The sequence below is a fragment of the Ceratotherium simum genome, chromosome 30, assembly GCF_057802395.1.
Source record: "Ceratotherium simum simum isolate JZ-2026a chromosome 30, ASM5780239v1, whole genome shotgun sequence".
Taxonomy (NCBI): Eukaryota; Metazoa; Chordata; class Mammalia; order Perissodactyla; family Rhinocerotidae; genus Ceratotherium; species Ceratotherium simum.
The window spans coordinates 19369059-19389830 of NC_141929.1; the positions used below are offsets into that span (position 1 = coordinate 19369059).

General features: G+C 48.3%; 1 protein-coding gene across 14 annotated transcripts in view; it reads right to left on the minus strand.

The window, feature by feature from the left end:
• The window catches only part of DUS2 (dihydrouridine synthase 2), a 39979-nt gene that overhangs the window by 3460 nt on the left and 15747 nt on the right, over positions 1-20772 (minus strand). For 13 of the 14 annotated variants that reach the window (XM_087420045.1, XM_087420044.1, XM_087420055.1 and 10 more), the window contains 9 exons: positions 19949-20040; positions 19006-19049; positions 17564-17624; positions 13308-13355; positions 7891-7956; positions 7638-7708; positions 5550-5636; positions 4002-4170; positions 1207-1328 (listed from right to left, as the gene is read on the minus strand). In XM_087420045.1, the coding sequence (XP_087276171.1) occupies positions 1207-1328; positions 4002-4170; positions 5550-5636; positions 7638-7708; positions 7891-7956; positions 13308-13355; positions 17564-17624; positions 19006-19049; positions 19949-20040 (760 nt within the window). The remainder of the gene's footprint in view (positions 1-1206; positions 1329-4001; positions 4171-5549; positions 5637-7637; positions 7709-7890; positions 7957-13307; positions 13356-17563; positions 17625-19005; positions 19050-19948; positions 20041-20772) is intronic. The other variant, XM_087420046.1, reaches the window with a different exon arrangement.

Here is a 20772-nt window from a genome sequence, read left to right on the forward strand (position 1 = left end):
CTGAGAACTGCCCCCCAACATACAGCAAAACACCACCAGGACCCAGCCATCAGAAGGTAGCCTACCTACCCCTGGATCAGCCTGGACTGGCAGATGGAGAGTGAATGTAAGCCCCTGAGGGTGGACACTGGAGGGCAGGCTGGGCTGGGTGGAAAAGGTTCTAAAGGTCACCTCCACCTCCTGAGCCCAGCCCTTCTTCTGAGGAAGAGCACACAGGCAGGCATCCCCAGCTAGCAGCGAGTAAGTTGACCTACACTAACCAAGCACCGGAGGTATGCATAGCCTCATCCTCATGTGGGCTCATAGGAGGAAGAAACGGAGGCCCCATGACTGAGTGGTTCCCCACTTCCCACCCTCAGCACAAGCAGTTAGGCCTAGCCTAAATTGAGGTACCACCAAGAACTAGAGTTATATTCTTGTGAGCTCACAAGACACCTGGGTCAAGCTGGTTAAGCTATGTGGGGTATGGACAGAACCAACACCACAAGCCCACGGTGGGGAGGAAGGTTCTGGCAAGGCTTTTCCCTTCTAGGAAGCATCTTGAGAGCTGGAGGACATTCAGCAAGATGGATGCCTAGGGGTGAGAGTGGTTCTGAAAGGCTTCTTTGGAGGAGGGAGCCAACATGAGAGGGAGAGAGCATTCAGGCAGAAGACCCAGTATCAGCACAGGTGTGGAGGTGGGGGAAAGGATGGGTAAATAAGGAGCTGTGGGAGCAGGCACTAGGCCAGGTTGTAAGGGGCTCCAAATGTCAACTGCCTGAGTTGGAGCTATACCAGATCTAGAGGACCAAGGAGTGGCCTCTCAACTGCAGAGTAATGGGGTGTGGGCACAGGCTCAGGTCAGGAGCTCCATTCTACAACCCCAACTCTTCTGACCATTGGATCTCGGTGGCCTGGCATGTGACAGATCTGTTACTGGGAAAGCCCCTTCCTCCCTAGGAATTCCCAAGCCCAGCCCTCAAATTCCTCTACCCTACTAGTGCCCCAGTTCCCAAAACTTTGCTGCTGAGAGTAGTCCAGGGATGGAAAGTTCCAAAGCTTTGAAAGTACCCCCTTCTGTGAAGCGAAGCTGTACCATTACCCCACTCCTGCACATCCACCTCCAGAAGCTGTGTCCCTGGTACCCTGGTAGAGTCAGCTTAGGGCCCGGGGTCAAGCCTGGGCAATATCTGCAAGGACAGAGGGACAGCCCATTGCCCCTCTCACCAAATTTCCCGGGAAGACTGGGCGGCATGCAGCAATTTTCCCTGGGGCGACTCCAGCTGTTCTCGTAGCATCTGGCACAAGCAGTACTTGGTGTTGGTGTAGTGGTTGTCATACTGCACAGCCTGAGAGAAGAACCAGCATGAGCCCACTTGCTGCCCAGGCAGGCTCTGAGGCCTGAGCTATGTTCTAATGGCAGGGAGCGGGGCTCCAAGGGGGCACCAGAGGTCTGCTTGCAGCCGAGGCAGTGTGGCCCCATAAGAAGAGCCACCTCCATGCTGGCCACCTACTCCTCCACTTAGTGGTACAAAGTTCGAGGGTCATAGCTGAGGCCCTCAGTCAGGAGCACACACTACTGGACAACCTGACCGAGGTCCAGATGTGCAGGGAGCCCCTCCTGCTTCAGCCACCACAGGTTACCACAGAGGACCTGCTGCCAAGCATCTTCCAGGGCAGGGAGGGGGAACAAGCCAAATTCTGATGTGGCAGGACGAGCCAGGACAGGGGTGAGATTCTTCTATTGTTTATAACCTCGATGGGTACCTTCCCTGCCCACATCTTAAACAGCCTGTCTCTAATACCCGCCACGTCAGGAAAGCACAGTACCATCTACCAAGCATCTACTAAGCACATGTCGCTTCATTGAGCTATACAAGTGTGAGGTGCAGCAGTCACCACCACTCCACAGACTGGGAAATGCAGGCTTAGGGAGGCAAGATGACAGCCCAGGGATACCCAGTAGAAGCCCACCTTGCTGGGGCAGGCAGGAGAGTAGTGGGTAAAATGTGCCCCAGCCCTCCAGAAGCCCCTCCCACCCCTCGCCCCCTACACTCTTCTACTATCTCTACCTAGGCCTCTGTCTTCAGTGCCTGGGAAGGTGCCATGGCACGCTTAGGACAAAGCAGGGAGACATGGGTAACCCCGGCAAGCGGCAAGACCTTGATTCAGCTTTTTGGGACAGAAGGCACCTGGCTGGACCAGAAACAGTCCTGCCTATGCTTGAAAGCTGCTCCCTTTCTCTGGGACAACACACCCTCCTGAGGAGCTGCCAAGAGACAGGCTGAGCAGGAATGATAACATCACCTTTCACCCAGTGAGCAAGTCAGCACTACTGAACGTGTCTTCTCTGCCACAGACTTGCCAGCTGGCCAGAAGAGCTAGACAGCTGACCTGAACTGAGGCAAGCCCCCTTGCCTCTGGCCAAACCAGGCCACTGGAGAGCCTGGTGGTCACCAACCTGCCCAACGGGACACCTGGAACCAAGGGAAGGAGGGCTGCAGCACTGAGCAAGGGAGGTTCTAGGACAGAGACTGCCCAGCTCTGGACATAGGCCTCAGGACCTCCTACCATCCCTAGCTTGCACAGCCCTGGGGACACCCACATGCCATGGCAGCCACAACTGCCCAGGCACAGCCATGGCTTGAAGAGGGCATAGGCAGTCTGAGGATCTGAGAAACTCCTGACCATCTCAGGAGGGCGTGACCCTCAGGATTGAAGAGGAGGGAGGGAGTCTGCTCTGGGTGAGGGCTGTACCCTCTGCTAAGGCCCAACTCACTGAAGAATTTGAGGACCACTCACTGTCTCTGCCTGTAGACACATATGGCTGATCACAGAGTCTCACAGAGTTCCAGGGTTATGCCAAAGGGACAGGGCAGGTGAACTTGCCAAAAAATTCCTTTTTGGGGAAATGCCCCTGGCACTACCATCAAGCTCCCAGTGAGGAGAAAAAGCTAGTCCCTAAGGAGAGGGTTAAAGTTAGGCTATGACCTAAGTCAGAGGTTAAAGCACTCTGGGAATTAGCAAGAGAAGAGTTTTAGAAGTGATTTTTTTTTTTTTTTTTTGGTGAGGAAGGTTAGCCCTGAGCTAACATCTGTTGCCAATCCTCCTCTTTTTGCTGAGGAAGATTGGCCCTGGGCTAACATCCGTGCCCATCTTCCTCTATTTATTAATTTTTTTTTAAAGATTTTATTTATTTATTTTATTTCCCCCCAAAGCCCCAGTAGATAGTTGTATGTCATAGCTGCACATCCTTCTAGTTGCTGTATGTGGGACGCGGCCTCAGCATAGCCAGAGAAGCGGTGTGTCAGTGCGCGCCCGGGATCCGAACCCGGGCCGCCAGCAGCAGAGCACGCGCACTTAACTGCTAAGCCACGGGGCCGGCCCCTTCCTCTACTTTATATGTGGGACGCCTGCCACAGCACGGCTTGATAAGTGGTGCGTAGGTCCACGCCTGGGATCCGAACCTGCAAACCCCAGGCCGCCGAAGCAGAGTGCGTGAACTTAACCACTACACCACCAGGCTGGCCCCTAGAAGTGATTTCGATGATGACCAGTGAGAAGTCTCTATGGAGAGAATCTGTCCTCAACAAAAATAGCGACGATGGCTGCTCCTGGCTGTGGCTGTTCCAGTGCCAACACATTGGGAATGGATGTCTTCAGTGACACAGACCCCATTGTCATCGTGCATGTGTGTGTATGTATGTGTGTGGGGGGGTGGGGTATGAGAGAGTAAGAGAATGATATCGTGTCTGGGGCCCTAAAAGCATCCTGAATCCAGGGGTCCTGACTATGCCCCCTACACCTCGGAAGCTTTAGAAGGAAGTGATGGTAGGGGCATATCTCCTGAGCACCCTCTCTTCACATTGCAGCTGGGGAGACCCAGTGCTGCATTACAAGAACTAAGAAGAAAAGGAGAGGAACAACAAGAGCTGCTGGGGATGGGGGCTCTCCCAAAGCACTTTCTGCAGGAATGTGGCAGACAGTGAGAAATGACTGTTTTGAAAACCCGGCAGACATACGTATCGGATGTACTTCTGCATGACCTCCTGCAGGGGCCGCAGACCCTCCTTGAGGAAGATAGACGGGTTCCACATGGCTGCTCGGGCCACCATCACTGAAGACGCTGCCGTGGCTTGTCGAAAGTCCTGTATGTCCAAGTACTCTTGGATGTGGTCGTGAGATCCTCCACTGAATGGCAACAGGGGGGTGAGGGGTGTCCCCATCCTCATACCAGCATTTTCGGAAAAAGGCAACCCCCAGATCTGCCCCTCATTAACTGTGTGGCCTTGGCCAAGTCCTTCAACTGTGAGTGCTTTGAGAGACAGGAGATTATAATACACACCCCACTATGGGATCAGGAGCACCAAGTGAGATAATACAGTAAACTGTGCCTGGCACTTAACAGGTGTCCCAGAGATTTTACCTTCCTTCCCCCTGATCCTAAACAGTGGCTAAAGCCAGCCCACATCTGAAGACATGGGTCTGCAAGTAGATACTGGGATCACAGGAAAACCTCCAGGCTAGGACACCTATATGCCCACTAACCTGGGCAAGACCAGCTGGGTCAAAACCCTGGAGAGGGAACAGATGCAGTGGCAATCATGAGAGGAAGGAAGGAGGCCCAGTTTGGTTGCAATTTTCCTTCCTGCCACCCTGTGGCCCCAAGGGCCCCCTTGAAAACTGCTCTGTTTTCATCTGTTCCATTAGGAGCCAGGCAGCAGCCTCAGTCCAGAGACAGCATTTTGTGTTGGGGTTGTGGGGAGACCCTCAAGTGGCAGCAGCAGCAATAGGGTCCAGGGTCTTGAGTAGCCCTACACTCTCCAAGCCACCCCTAAAATCTTTGGCCTGGGGAAGGCTGGGCCTGGCTACCACCCCCACCCTTAACTCCCTCCCTCCCTCCCACCAGCCAGGAGTGCCTTTTGTCAGGGTTTCAGGGCTTTGGAACTTCTCTGACCCCCTCCTGCCCTCAGGCTCTGTGCCATCCTAAGGTGCAAGGCTGAACTGGACTCTCGACTAGCCCACACAGTCCAGCTCCCCAGTGGCAACTGTATAATGTCTTACTACTAAGCCTTTGGGCTGGTTATGGGTACCTCACACCTGCCAGTCTTGGTTCCTGATCCCGTAGCTGCCCAGAATGCTTGTCTGGGCTTTGGACTGTGACCTGCCTTATGCCCCCTGAGCCATAGCTCTACATGTTCTGGCTTGGGACTCCTCACCCTACACCCTGCACACCTAACTCTGGGTGTGACATCACCTTCCCCTGGGTCTGCTTCAGGGGCCACCTTCTTGCTCTCCCTGTCCCCTGAACACTCCTACCCTCAACCTGTCCATCAGAATGCCCTGGGCCCCTGCCTACTGCACACCTACATCAGCCACTCACCAGAGGCCGGGGGACATAATAGGTACTTTTCAGCCTCACTCCCAACATAATTTTTCATCCCGCCCTTTTTCCCTTTTCCCTTAAGGTCATTCTTTAGTGATATCCTGTTCCATTTTCTGTATGCCAGCTCAAATCCCTTCTGAGTGAGGTGGGCATAAAAAGGTAAATGATGAGAAGGGGGGCTTACTTGGCTATCACAGGAACAGAGAGGATTTCGGCAATGGCTTTGATGGCTTCACAGCTGACAGGGTGCTGAGGTCGCTCCTCCCGCGTCCTTGGAGATAAAGACAAAAGATGAGGCTGAGGGCTGGGTGCCAAAGGCTACATGACAGTTGACACAGGGTTACCTTAGCCAAACCCTACTGTCCTCCCTACTGAACCTCAGGAAGGTCATGTGACCATCAAAGACAGGGGTCTGGGCTACAGGGGATGGCTCTCCATGACTTCTGGGGCGAGGGGCAGGAGCAGCACAGGTCCATGCTGAGAAGGCAAGTCCAGCTCTTGGAGGCCTGCAGGTGAGGCATGCCTGCAGGTGAGGCATGGCTGCAGGGGGCCAATGCAGGTGGACTGGCTCCCAAGGTCATACTGCCTTTCCCTGGCTTCCCCTCGCCTCTGCCAGAGATGAGGGACAGTGCCATAAAAATGCTGTCCCTACTGTCCCAGTCCTGCCCTCCCCAAGGGACTGGGAACAGCTGCCACAGCTCAGACTGGCCACTCCCACACAGCTGCCTATGCTGAGGACAAGTTGGACAGCTGATCCTGGGGAGACGCACCTGGCGCACGGTAGACTCAGCAGCCAGGGCGGGCCAGAGACCATGGCTGTCAAGACAAGACACAGGGGAGGCAAAACCACAACCTGTGGCCCCTCCTTCCAAGGTCAATTGCAGGAAGTTTCTGCGTATGAGTGAGTGAGTCTTAGGAATGCTGAGTTAAGCCCTGACCTAAGCTGTGCTCAGGAACAAGCAAGAAAGATGGTTGACCAGACAGCCTTTGCCCAGGTCTGTCAGGGTGTGTCCCCTCTGCTACACTCAACAAAAGGGTCAGAGGCCACAGGGCCTCAGAAGGCCCTGTCAACTCAGCCTCACCTCCACCTCCTCATACCCCCAGCACCCAGTTCTAGCCCTTCCTCAACAGCTTTCATGGCCAGAAAGTCCCTCCTTAAACTCACCCAAATCTGTCTTCCTAGTGTTTCCAACTACTGGTAAAAAGGAATAGCTGTATTTACTCAGAGCATAATATATGCCAGGCACCGTGCCAAGGCTGCATATTCACAATCTCATAAAAGCCTCACGACAACCCTATAAAGCAGAAATTATCTTAATTTCCAAATGAGGAATGTGGTGCTCAGAGAAGTTAAGTGATTTCTCCAAGGATGCACAGCCAACAAGCAGCAGAGCTGGGATTTGAAACCAGGAAGTCTGAGCCCAGAGCCTGCTGTCTCAGGGAGGAGCATGTGTGTATATGTGTGTGGCCTTTCACCTCTCCCTACTGGCTTCAACTTGCACAGCTCTGCTTTTCTCTCTTTTATATGTTGCAGTTCCCCTCTCTGAAATTGCTGAAATAGAAACAATCAGCAAAAAATGGGCTGTTCCTACAAGACCCCTGAACCCACAAGGGACATTACTCCGAGAAGAGAGGTCACTCTGACCAAAGTCTGCTGACCTGCGATTCTATACAAAAGCACAACCTGAGACAGGGAGCAAGTTCGACTAGGAAACCAAGGGTAGCCTTCAGCAACACCTCAGCTCTCAGCAGAGAGCACATTAGCCACAGATACAAGGATTGTTTAAAGTAGTCACTGTGACAGCTGGCAGTCCAACAAGGGCAGACAAAAGAGGCACTGCCTTTAAAAGAACAGCAATCTGCCTGGGGTCATTCAAGGGAGAAGCTATTGCTCAACCTAGTGGAAAGAAAACGTGATTCAGAGTTCTAATTCCACCACTTCCTGGCTGCATGGTACAATTTTCAGCAAATCACTCAACCTCTACCATTTACACATCCTGAGGGGAGGGGTGTTTCTCCTTCCTCTTGGTCTCTCTGTGTCTGTAAAGCTCAGTGCAGTGTCTACCACCAGTAGGTGCTCAATGAATGAAACAAAGAAAACTCAAGCCCATAAAGGGTTCGACTGCCCTCGGGACTTATAGGAGGTCAGAGCTGGGCACAGGTAGGCTGCAGATGTAGAAGAGAAGTTTGTTGTCACCTGGAGTCTGGTGAAGAATCATAAGATGGCCGAGGACTCTCCTGCAAATCAGTCACTAGAAAGGTGACCACTCACCTCCCATGGACTGCGATGGCGGCAATGCCAGTCCTCTCTATCCGCTTCACGAGGCTCAAGGTATCTTCTAGCTGAGGAGGAGGACCACACACGGTGGGTACTGAAGCCGCTGAGGGAGCAGCTGCCAGCTCCTAGAGTGGGCTCAGCTCCACCCCCTCCTCCAAACCTAATTCAGCTCCTCAGGAATCATTCACACCCCCAACTCAACATCCCCAGAGAAAATGGACCTTAAAAGGGAACACACTATCCTTACCGATGGTAGGATGCGAATCTTGCAGGTCACAGGTCTGCGTGTCCCTTTAACAAGAGTGCTGAGGATCTGCAGAGAGGAGAACACAAGAGCACCTGCCTCTTCTGGAACAAATAGCCACAACTGCTCATACTAATTAACTCTGCTACAGACTTGTGCATCACAATGGCCTGTGTCCACATACATGTCCATGAGGCAAGGAATCCACCTTTTTTCTATGCTAGAGCCCCATCACCAGCAGGCCCTTGCCTGGCACATAGTGGTGTACACATGTTTGGTAAGTGAATGAATGAGTGGATCTGCATGCATGCCTGTGTAGAAAACAGTGATCCTTTGCCAGGGCAGACATCAGAATCACCTGGGTAAGAAAATACAGAATCTTAGATTCTACCTCATATTTCCTGAATGAATCTCTAGGGTCAGGGCATAGGAATATGTGTTTTCAAAAGTCTCCGTATTATTCAGCCATTAAAAAGGAGGAAATCCTACCATTTGCAAAAACGTAGATGGACTCTGAAGGCATCATGCTAAGTGAAATAAGTTAGACAGAGAAAGACAAACACTGTATGATCTGATCTCACTTACATGTGGAATCTAAAAAAAAAAAAAAAACCACCAAACTCAGAGAAAAAGAGACCAGATTTGTGGTTATCAGACCAGATTTGTGGTTATCAGAGGCAGGGGGTGGGGGAAGGCCAAACTGGAAGAAAGTGGTCAAAAGATACAAACTGCCAGTTACAAGATAAATAAGTACTAGGGATGTAATGTACAGCATGATGACTACAGTTAACACTGCTGTATGGTATATTTGAAAGTTGTTACGAGAGTAGATCCTAAGAGTTCTCACCACAAGGAGAAAAAATTCTTTTTCTTTTCTTTTTATTGTATCTATATGAGGTGATGGATGTTAACTAAATCTATTGTGGTAATCATTTCACAATATATTTAAATCAAACCATTATGCTGTATACCTTAAACTTATACAGTGATGTCAATTATTTCTTAATAAAACTGGAAAAAAAATTTTTTTAAAGGCTCTGCCCAACACACCCCCTCCTCAATATGATTCTGAGGCCTAGTCCTGGTTGAGAACACAGCTGACAGCTTCTTTCCTGCTTGAAGGCAATGTTCCCTGAGTACTGCTCCAGGATCTGCCAAGTGAGGGAGCAGAAAGGCTTCACAGGTTCTGGGCCTTGTCCTCATGTAGCCCTCTCTTTAGGGGAGTCAGATATACAGGAGTGAAACTTGTAAAGGAAAAGACAACATAGTGGACATACGAAAAAGTGTTTATTTGCATGGTAATTGCAAAGGACTTCAAACAGAGATCAAGAAGTCATGCGGGAAAGTGTCAAGGAGGTAATAAGACCAGACTACACAGGAATCAGAGATCAAGAGAGGTGCAGATGACACTGAATGTCTGTGGCATTGCCATCTTCTTCCCCCATCAAAAATTTCAGGTCAGGCAAGCTGGAGGGAACGTGATCCCAAGAGCCTTCCTTGAAGAACTGGATCGCTGTGCAGCACAATGAAGGGGACACCCAGGCACCTGTTGCCAGTCTTGGTTCTAGGCAGGTGGGGGCAGCAGAGAACTAGGTTGCAAGAAGCAGTGGAGGAGGCCTTTCTCTCAGACACCGGCTGAGGCAGGCCCTTCCAGAAGACATCAGAAGCTAGGCTGACAGGCAGGTAGACAGATCATGGGCAAGACAGGACCTGCTGGCCCAGGCACAAATGCCAGGGACTGGCAGGAAGGAACAATCCCCAGGTGCTGCCCCAGGAGGCAGAATGCGTCTCAGGTCCTAGGGTCACTCTGGCAGGCCTTAAAGGGGCACCTACCCTTTAAGGGGGAGATAGCCAGATCCATGGAGACACACAATTAAAATTCTCACTCTAGTCCTATCCCTCAGGCTGACAGTACCGTCTCTGGAAGGTTCCTTTGCAAGTGCTGACAGAATCCTCTGATGTTTGGTGATTTAAGCAATGTCAGCTGGTTTGATCCAATTCTCTGTTTAGCAGAACTTCCTTTTGGTGTATTTTATCCAAGTAGCTCTAAGCACTTTCTTCAGTATTTCTGTTCATTTCATGTGCGTGTTCAGGACCAGGAAGGAAATTAGTAGTCAAAAGCACCAGCCCCTTGCAAGAGTCACACTGAGGGGAAAAAGCAACTAGAGTCTGTCCTCTGGCCAGGATCGAGCATGAAACTCTCCTGGACCCAACTCTCACAGATCCAAGTCACACCATATGTTTCTGCGCTGTGCAAGTCTGCAGGGGAAAAGGATCTGAGACTGGCCCATATCTGAGCAGATAACAGCACATCACCCACAGGCAGGTTCTCTCACCAGATCCACTGGCTGACTCAGGAAAAGTAGACCCTTAGCTGCCCTGGTTGTTGGGGAGGGGGTAGGGAAGAGGATGGGAGAGCATAGGTTTGCGAACCAGTGAGAACTGAGTTCAAGTCCCGGCCCTGCCAATTGTTAGCAATGGCCCAAGTGCAGTGTGCACAGGCGGATGCCCTGGGCAGCTTGGGGGACCTAGGGAATCTTGGGCAGGGGTGAGAGACAGGATAGTACTGAGTTAGAGTCTAAAACTGAAGTTTTCAATCCAGGCAGGGTATACCAGAGTTACCTAGGAAGCTTTTTCAAGACTGATAACCTTTTTTTCTTATTGTGGTAAAATATAAATAACATAAAATTTTACATTTTAACCATTTTAAGTTTATAATTCAGTGGCATTAATTACATTCACAATGTTGTACAACCATTACCACTATCTACTCGCAAAATTTTTCACCCCCCAAACAAGCATCTGTATTTTGAAAAAATTCTGCAGGTGGTCCTGAGATGCTCCCAGAGATAGAACTATGGGCCTAAAACACCAAGCTGGAAGAAACCACAAAGCTCTCAACCAGGTCACCCAGTTTGCCAGCACAGTTTGAACCTGAATCTAATCCAGCCCACTATTCCTGAATCCCCTCTGTTTTGTTGCGGAAGCCGCAATCTCCCCTCTGTAAGGCAAACCACATGTACTAGTCCGACCTGGCCCATCTGACCGCCCCATCAAACACAAAAGGAGCAGAATGAACTGAGCTTCTGAGGTGAGGTGTACCTCTGCTGCCTCACATGTGAAATGTGAAATGTGCCCCATCTGGGCAGTGGAGAGGACAGAGCCAACAGCAGGAGCGGGGGAAGCCAGGAGGCTGGAGGATAACAAAAATGCCTGTGTGCATATGTTTTGAAGCAGAACATCCCCTATCGGGGCCCCCTCCCTCCCCTAAGTGTGGTGATGAATTTGAAATCCACAGTTGTGGGGCTGGCCCGGTGGTGTAGCGGTTAAGTGCGCGTGCTCCACTTCCACAGTCCGGGGTTCACGGGTTTGGACCCCGGGTGCACACCAACGCACTGCTTGTCAAGCCATGCTATGGTGGCGTCCCATTTAAAGTAGAGAAAGATGGGCACAGATGTTAGCCCAGGGCCAATCTTCCTCAGCAAAAAGAGGAGGATTGGCGTCGGATGTTAGCTCAGGGCTAATCTACCTCACAAAAAATAAATAAATAAATAAATAATGAAATCCACAGTTGTCCACATCCACTCCATCCTGCACAGAAGTGTCTGACTAGAGGTTCCTAAGTTCACGTGTCTACTGACCTGTGGCCAGACACTTATAAACTATACCCAGGCACCTTTAACCTGAGACGCAATCGAGAGGGGACCCTGACACTGGGGTAGGGGTCACAAGACCACGGCTCTAGACTCAGCTCTGCCTGCTACCTATTTGCTACATGATCTTGAGCAAATTATTTTTATCTCTCTGTGCTTTAGTTTTATTATTCTTGATCAAATGGAGATAACAAATGCCTGCCCTGTCTACCTCAAGGGGTTTGGGGAACAAATGGAACAAATGCTGGAATATACTTTGTAAAGGAAATTACCCTACAAATGGTAAGGATATATTATAAGCACACTATAGATACATTATCTGTACCTATCCGCATATGGGAAAAATCAGAAGGCGGGGTAGCCTGGTGGCGTAGTGGTTAAGTTTGCGTGCTCTGCTTCAGTGGCCCAGGGTTCGCAGGTTCGGATCCTGGGCAGGTTCGGATCCTGGGCAGGGAACTATGTACTGCTTATCAAGCCATGCTGTGGCAGGGGTCCCACAGATAAAGTAGAGGAAGATGGGCATGGATGTTAGCTGAGGGCCTATCTTCCTCAACAAACAAAGGAGGATTGGCAACTGATGTTAGCTCAGGGCTAATCTTCCTCACCGAAAAAAAAAAAAGATGGGCCGGCTCCGTGGCTTAGCGGTTAAGTGCGCGCGCTCCGATGCTGGTGGCCCGGGTTCGGATCCCGGGAGCGCCCGGAGGCACCACTTCTCCGTCCAACGCGAGGCCGAGTCCCACGTACAGCAACTAGAAGGATGTGAACCTATGACATACAACTATCTACTGGGGCTTTGGGGGGAAAAAACTGAATAAATAAAATCTTTAAAAAAAAAAAAAAAAAAGAGAGAGAGAGACAGTACCTAGCCCATAAACACACTGGTCTTCACATATCCCAGAGACAGTGGGCTGAAGGAATACACAGGGTTGAGCTGCTGACACAGCAGCCAGCACAAATAATGGTGGTTCTTATTGGTGGTGCCTTATCCCAAGTCACTCTAGCCTGTGGGAGGCACTAAGAGGCTTAAAACCCAGACAGGGAAGTGAAGATGGAGAATGAAAAGGAATCAAAAGAGCTAAGAGGAGCAACAAGGAGAGGGCTGGTGGACTGAGAGAGGAAAGTAAAAGGTGTATATGGTGTGGAAGAAAATGTCACCCCTACATGCCCTGGCAGCTCACAACACTGGGTGGCAAATATCAGCCTGTCCCCAGGGCTTCATAAACCTGGCCTACAGAATCACCAAGGGAAGGGGACCAGAAGAGATAACTTCAGCTTGCCTCTTATGACCCTGGCTTGGCCTGCTCTCAAAGGCTGGTGGTGAACTCTATCCGTACACAGGGGACCCACTGCTACTCTCATTAAGCTCCCTGGGAGAGGCCAATCACCCCTCTCACCCCACCCACCCCACAGCCACTTAGCTTGCTCACAACCAACAGGTAGCCTGGCCTACGCTCTCAGGATCTCCTCAGAATGGAAAGAATACACAGGAGGCTCTAAATGAGTCCTCAGGCTCCCTGGCTCTCATGTCCCTAACCCTGGGATCTTAAGGAATTCTAAGGCTGCTGTAGGCTGGCTCAGGGTTTCCCCAAGCTGGCTGCATGTCAGAATCACTGGGAAGCCTTTTAAAGACTTTCCAGACCGCAAGTGGAGTGACTGATTCACTAAATTGGCTGGGCGGTGCCAGGGGCAGGGAACGAGGGGCATTCCAGGGAACTCTAGTTCATTGGCACATTTAAGGACCTCTGCTTTCACTCATGCAGGACTTACCTTCTCAATCTTGTCAGGGTCTGATAGCAGAGCAGCTCCCATTCCTCCCTAAGGAAAAGCATACAGAGAGTCTTCTGACAGCTGGAGGAGGGTGGCCCCTCCCAGTGGTATGGCAGCATGGCGTGGCAACCTGACACCACCCCAGCACTCGCTGCCAAGGGACCAAATCAGCACTTCTCCTAAGCAAGGAGGAAAGCAGCAGCATCTGTGCCCACAATATCAGGTATCAGAGTTTGATGAATTCTAAAAGTCATCCCTCTAATCCCCATTGCAAAACCCATGGATCTATCTAGAAGTGGGTTCTACAAAAATCATTTTTCAGGACTGCCCATTCCATGCCCAGGGTCTTAGTGTCTTAATAAACTCAACCCCACCATCTGCCAAGCCCGTAAAAAAACAATGAATCATTCTTCCTTTGAAATGAGATCAAATGCACTTTCTTCCTGTCCTACTATCACTTGCTTTGATACCACCACTGCTGGCAAAGCCACTCAGAAGCACACAATCTGCAAATCTTGTCCAGGCCCTTCTCCCCTGCCAGCAACAAGGGCCCAGTCCTGAGAACCCAGACCAATGTCTAACAAAAGCCCCAGCTAATGGAAACCAACAACCTGTGAAGCCACTAAAATCTCAATGCTAACAACAGCGCTTGTCTCTTTTTTTTTTTTTTTTTATAATTTTATTTATTTATTTATTTATTTTTCCCCCAAAGCCCCAGTAGATAGTTGTATGTCATAGCTGCATATCCTTCTAGTTGCTGTATGTGGGACGCAGCCTCAGCATGGCTGGAGAAGCGGTGCGTCGGTGCGCGCCTGGGGTTCCGAACCCGGGACGCCAGCAGTGGAGTGCGTGCACCCAACCGCTAAGCCACGGGGCCGGCCCAGCACTTGTTTCTTGATGGTGGGATCATTGGTGATTTTCCTGCTCTTTTTTGTACTTTTCTATATTATCCAAGTTCTGAACAATGGTATAAATTACTTCAATAATTGGGGGGGGGTTAAGAATCTGAACCTATTAAGAATAAGGAGGAGAGAAAAACAAATCCAATAAATATATGCTGTCAGTATACAGACTGCATACTAACGAATGTTCACCAGAATGCTCAGAAGGTTTAAATTCAGTTATTACAGTTTAATTTCATGTATAAGGATGACAGATTAGAATTAGGGAGAACACTGAATCACCACAGACTCGGCCAGCCTGAGCCTGCATTTAGGAAGACAGTGGGAAGGGCGGAGGGGCTACTAGCCCTGGCCCACCTTGGTCATAGATAGAAACCTTAGAGGCCTTAAGGAAGCCCTGGCCACTCACCCTGACTCTGTCCGTCCACCTCACACACAATCCAGCCTTCCCTATAGAATCACAGGATCTAAAATTCAGTCTCGGGCCGGCCCCGTGGCTTAGCGGTTAAGTGCACGCGCTCCGCCACTGGCGGCCTGGGTTGGGATCCCAGGTGCGCACCGAGGCACCGCTTCTCCGGCCATGCTGAGGCTGCATCTCACATACAGCAACTAGAAGGATGTGCAACTATGACATACAACTATCTACTGGGGCTTTGGGCGGGGGGGCCACAGAGGAGGATTGGCAATAGATGTCAGCTCAGAGCCAGTCTTCCTCAGCAAAAAGAGGAGGATTAGCATGGATGTTAGCTCAGGGCTGATCTTCCTCACAAAAAAAAATAATAATAAAAAAATTTAAAAAATAAAAAATAAATAAAATCCAGTCTCACTGCCCCTTCCATAACAATGGCTTTCTCAATTGGTATTTCCTTCCTTCTTTCCTTCCTTTCTATTTAACTTATTTGCTTTTTTGACCAGGTAACACATCAAAAATTTTAAAGGGTCAAAAGGATAAAAACTAAGAACTCTCCCTCCCTGAGGAATGGAAAACTTTTCAATTTATACTTTTCATATGGCTTCAATTTTTGAATAAGAAGAAGAGAGTGGATGTTCAGGTGGTATGTATGTATGGTACACTGATAAGTATCTGTTCCGAGTGGTCGGTACCAGTGCTATGCCAATTGTTAATTATTTCGAGTAGCACCCTGCAATGGGAATTTATTCCCTATGCAAAACCAAACAAAAATTTAGTTTCTTTCCCCAGGAGAAACCAGTGACACTAGTTTTTTGTGTTTTTCCAAAAATGTTCTATGAGGAGAAAAATAAATATATAATTATTCATTCCCCAACCTCCATATACAAATGGTGGTGCACCATATAGAATTCTGCTCTTTGCTTTTTTCACTCCACAATCTCAGGGAGGTTATTCCAATAATTTCAACTCTGCTCCTTACATAACTCAGGAGCACCAAGGAGGAATTAGAAGACTGCAAAACAGAGTCCGAAGTTTTCAACTCCTCATAGACAGTTTCAAACCTCCATAACTCCTTGAAGCAGCTGTGTACAAGTCCCTCTGGTTTTCAAACATCTCAAGGGCCTTTCCCTCAGGCAGTCTTCAGCCTCCTGGCCTAAAGCAAAGGTCTCCAGGCAGCATACTCCTGAGAGCAGAGTGGCTGACGCTGGGCAGTAGGCCCAGGAGGACATCTGCTATACCTGAAGTCACACTGAAGACCGTGACTGCACTCCCTGCGATAAGGTTCCCAGGGGCAGCCCTGCAGGAGTCCCTCTGTGCCTCACACTCAGCCAACCCCAAGTTGTATTTGTCATCTGCTCCAAACCTGCTTTTCCTCTAGCAGTCCTGATGATGTTGAAGATCAACCATTCTCCTGGTTACCAGTCTTTCCTCTCTCCACCCCCACCACTCACCCCACCTCCCCACACCCAGTCTAATCATTTGCTGCCAAATCCTGTCAAATTCTGCTCCAGTTTGGCTTCTCCTCTCTCCTGCCCTGGTCTCTCCTGTGGACCCAGGACACTCATCTCTTCTATCTGTGTCCCCACCTCTAGCCTCTTTCCACTTGAATCTACCAGACACATGACTTCCAGATGAGTATTTTTAACTATTTCTCTTCATAGAATATATTTGGATAAGAAACTAGTAACACTGGTTTCCCTGAGGAAGGAAACTAAGTTTCTGATCACACACCTTCTCTGTTCAAAAAAGGTCAGAAATATCTAAAGTCCAAGTCCAGCTAATGTGGTCCCAACCAAGATTTTCAACCCTGTGCTCTTCTGCTTCCTCTTTGTCTCCCACTCCCCAACCCTCTGGTCAAATCGAGGTTCTCTGCCTGTACTTCATGTTGGCCTCCAAGCCCCTGCTTGTGCCACTCCCTCTGCCTGTAGGGTCCCAAACCTCCTCATCAAGGACCACACTTTCCCTATAGGATCCCGAGTTTAAGGGCTGCCTTTCCACTCCTTTCTCTTAGTTACCATAGCACTCTGGTCTGATCTCGTCTGATATGACAATGGGGACACATGTATTGCATCTTCTATTTTTTTTTTTAATGTATGTCTTGGTTTTATTCATGAAATGACAAAGCCCTATTCACATTATTTTTTCTTTTAGGATTTACATAATTTGTTTTATTACTTAGGCACAAGTTCTCTGTGTGTGTGTATGTGTGCATTTATCTATGTGTGTTATGTATATGTATATATGTATATGTGTGTGTGTGCACATAAAATTTTTCCTGAACCATTTGAGGGTAAGTTACATATATCATAGCCCTTGACCGATAAATATTTCAGGCTGGTTTCTTTTTTTCAGTGAAATTAAGCAATACCCACTCTGTAATGCACATAGTGAACTGTTTAAGGAAATTCTTATAAAGAAGGTTCTAACAAGCTACTTGGGGGCAGGCCCCGTGGCTTAACGGTTGGGTGCGCGCGCTCCGCTGCTGGCGGACTGGGTTCGGATCCCGGGTGCGTACAGACGCACCGCTTGTCCAGCCATGCTGAGGCCACGTCCCACATGCAGCAACTAGAAGGATGTGCAGCTATGACATACAACTATCTACTGGGGCTTCGGGGGAAAAATGAATAAATAAATAAAATTATTAAAAAAAAAAGCTACTTGGAAGATGCATTCTTCAGTGTGTATTTTCTAAGACAGGAATATTCTTACATAACCACAGAAGAGTTATCAAATTCATAAATTTACATGGATACAATATTTTTAGCTAATCTACCATGGTCTATATTTCAATTTTGCCAGTTGATCTAATAATATCCTTTTGAGCATTTTCCCCATCTAGTACAGAATCTAGTCAAGTCAGGTATTATAGTTAGTTGCCATGTCTCATTAGTCTCCTTTAATCTGCACCCTATATTTGTGAAGAGTATAAAAAGTCAGTTTACCTTGGTGGAATACTCTTTTGGACAGCCCATGTTGACGTCAATACCAGCCACATCATTTTCTCTGCAGAAACATGAAGAAGAAAAGATAATAAATATTCAACTCGAGGGTAGAACATAGAGACAAAGGCATGGGTCTGTGCTCATGAACCCCAGCCCTGTGAAACACACCAACCCTCAGCGACCGAAAGTGAAAATTCTCTATAAAATGTGCCACTGCCTTCCCTGAGCAGAACTCAACAGGAAGAACATGATGTGCTCACACACGCGTAAGGGGCTAGTTGTAGAAGACTTTGCTAGTTTGGAATTGTATCGGATAACTCAAATAGTGGGTGACAGCCACGCTGAACTCCATCCCAGAGCTCCAGTTCTGACTGGGGTACTGAAAGCCATTGGTCATTGCAGAAAAGGGACATGAGCATAAGAGCTCTTTCCCAGAGCACTGGTTCTGATGGAAGTTACAGGACTGCCTTTGTTTGCTGGGCTGCCTGTTGGCTTACTCCAAACAATTCTCAGATATAGAAAGGACCCTTACCTTACCTTCTGGAATGCACACAGTTAACAGTCTGTGATCAGCAGCAACTACTGCGTGAGTTCCCTCTCACTCTCATTATAATTAATAACCACAGCTAACACTTACTAAGCACTCACTACGTGCCACATACTGCAAAGACATTTACATGCATTATTTCATTTACCCTTCCGTATAATGCCAGAGGGAGGTAGTACTATGTGTCTCATTTTATAGATGAGGAAACTAAGTTCTCAGCGAGGTTAAGTAACTTACCTAAGGTCACACAGTTAGCAACTAGCAAAGCCAGAATTCCAACCCAGGTCTGTCTAATTCAAAGCCCATCTCCTTTTTTTTTTTTTTTTTTAATTTTATTTATTTATTTATTTTCCCCCAAAGCTCCAGTAGATAGTTGTATGTCATAGCTGCACCTCCTTCTAGTTGCTGTATGTGGGACGCGGCCTCAGCATGGCCGGAGAAGCGGCGCGTCGGTGCGTGCCCGGGATCCGAACCTGGGCCGCCAGCAGCGAAGTGCACACACTTAACCGCTAAGCCACGGGGCTGGCCCACAAAGCCCATCTCCTTAACCACAGTGCTCTCCTGCTTTCGTTAATTTAGAAAGCAGTACATCTTACCTACACTTCATGAGATTTACAACCTCAGGGTTCATAGGAGAGTCCCTGGAAAGAGAGCCTCATGAATAAACTCTAAAAAGCAGGCTCCCACGCACAGGTTACCTGGGATCTGAACACAGTGGGTACACACGAGTCCCAGGCCAGCCCTCAGACGCCACAAATAGAGAAGGAAACCAGACACTCTTAACCCAGGAAGTGAAGGTAGTGAACTAGGAGGCACAGGGTGGTCACCTTCAAGGTCACCAGGCCTCACAGCCCACAGAAGAGGTGAAGGCAGTCCCAAAAAGGGAAGAACTTACACAAGCCTGGCCACAGCAAGGGCTCGCTCTGCGTCTGAAGTCCCCTGGGAACACAAGAGGCTGCATCAACCACTGCCCTGACACAGGTACACATGCACAGACAAACACATCTTTACACACTATGTACACACACATGCCAGCAAGTGGAGTCTGGCTGGTATTCTCTTAAATAGCCAGCCCACTGGACTAGCTCACTGTCGGAAGCAAAAAGTGGACCTGGTGGGCCTAGAAAATGTCATCAATGCTAAGATTCCTTTCAAACATACAAAAAAGTATAAACAAATTTTATAGTGAACTTTCATATATCCACCATTTAGATTCTACAATTAATATTTTGTTATACTTGCTCTATCATATGTCTACCCATTGTTATCAATTTTTTAAAAACCTAATTTATATGGTGACTGACAAACAATATTGTATAACAAAAATTTCACAATAAAGGAAAGAAAAACAAAAAACCTAAACATCACTCATAAACTATTTCGGAAAAAGCACCAAGAAATGACCAAAGTGAGAGAAGAGAGCTACAGAGTCATTACAATCCTAACATAAATCTTAACCATTTTAGAGGAAACCTAATTTCTTTCTATAGGAAATATATGCAGACTACACAAAAATAAAGACTATGATCTGAATAACCAATGCTAGGGATTAAAAATGTATAAGTCATGCCAAACAGACAATTCCTGTAATTACGGAAATTAAATTTGAGCATGGAGGCATGTAACAGATTGCTATAGCTTGATATCCATAGACTGTCTCCAACAATGTCATCACTCATGAGCAGATCTTCGGAAAATATTAAAGCAGAGGTCTTCAGGAAGCCATCATTGTGCAATGGACCCCAGGCCATTTAACACTGGCCTGGCACAGGACCTGAGATTGAAAATCCAGGGAATGGGTACGCCTTGGGAGGGCACTCAGCCCTGGGATCTCATACCATCTGGAAGATAACCCTGCTCTGTTCTCTTTCGCAGGTGCGGAAGACTACTCGGTCATCAGGGGCAACAAAGTCCACTGTGCTGAGCACGTCTGCAAGAAAATACAAACACATGGGGTCACCCAATGAAGAAGCAAGTTCAACCTAGCCTAATTGCTGCAAGAAAACACAGCAAAAATATTACCTTGAAGGGCAAAAAGAGACGCTCAAGGTATACCACTCTTAAAAGAAATCAGTGCACACATGGGAGGCTTCTGAGGTGCTGATGATGGTCTGTTTCCTAACCTGGCGATGGTTAGTTCATGGTTGTTCACTTTACAGTTATTTGTTAAACTGCAGGCTTGCGTTTTATGCATTTTCCCTGTATGGTGTTTACATTTCTCAATTTTTAAAACGTTGGGAAAAAACGTACATACAAGGAATCATACCTGTGTTTCAGATTTTGCCCAAATTTTCCCAGAAGATGTCACTCTCAAGTTCAGCAAAGTTGCAGTTTCTTAATTACTCATCATGCACCAGGTCTCGTGAGCAGAGATTTACTACATTACAGTCAATCCTCATTACCTGCAGTTGTGTATTTGCAAATTTGCCCGCTTACTAAAATTTATTTGTAACCCCCAAATCAATACTGGTGACATTTTCGTGGTCATTCACAGACATGCACAGAATTGCAAAAAATTTCTGTTACTCGATGCACATGTTCCCAGCTGAGGTCAAACAAAGCAACGCTCTGCCTTCTGGTTTCAGCTCTCATACCGTAAACCAGTGTCCTTATGGTAGTATATTTAATGCCACATTTTTTGCATTTTTGTGCTTTCTCTTGG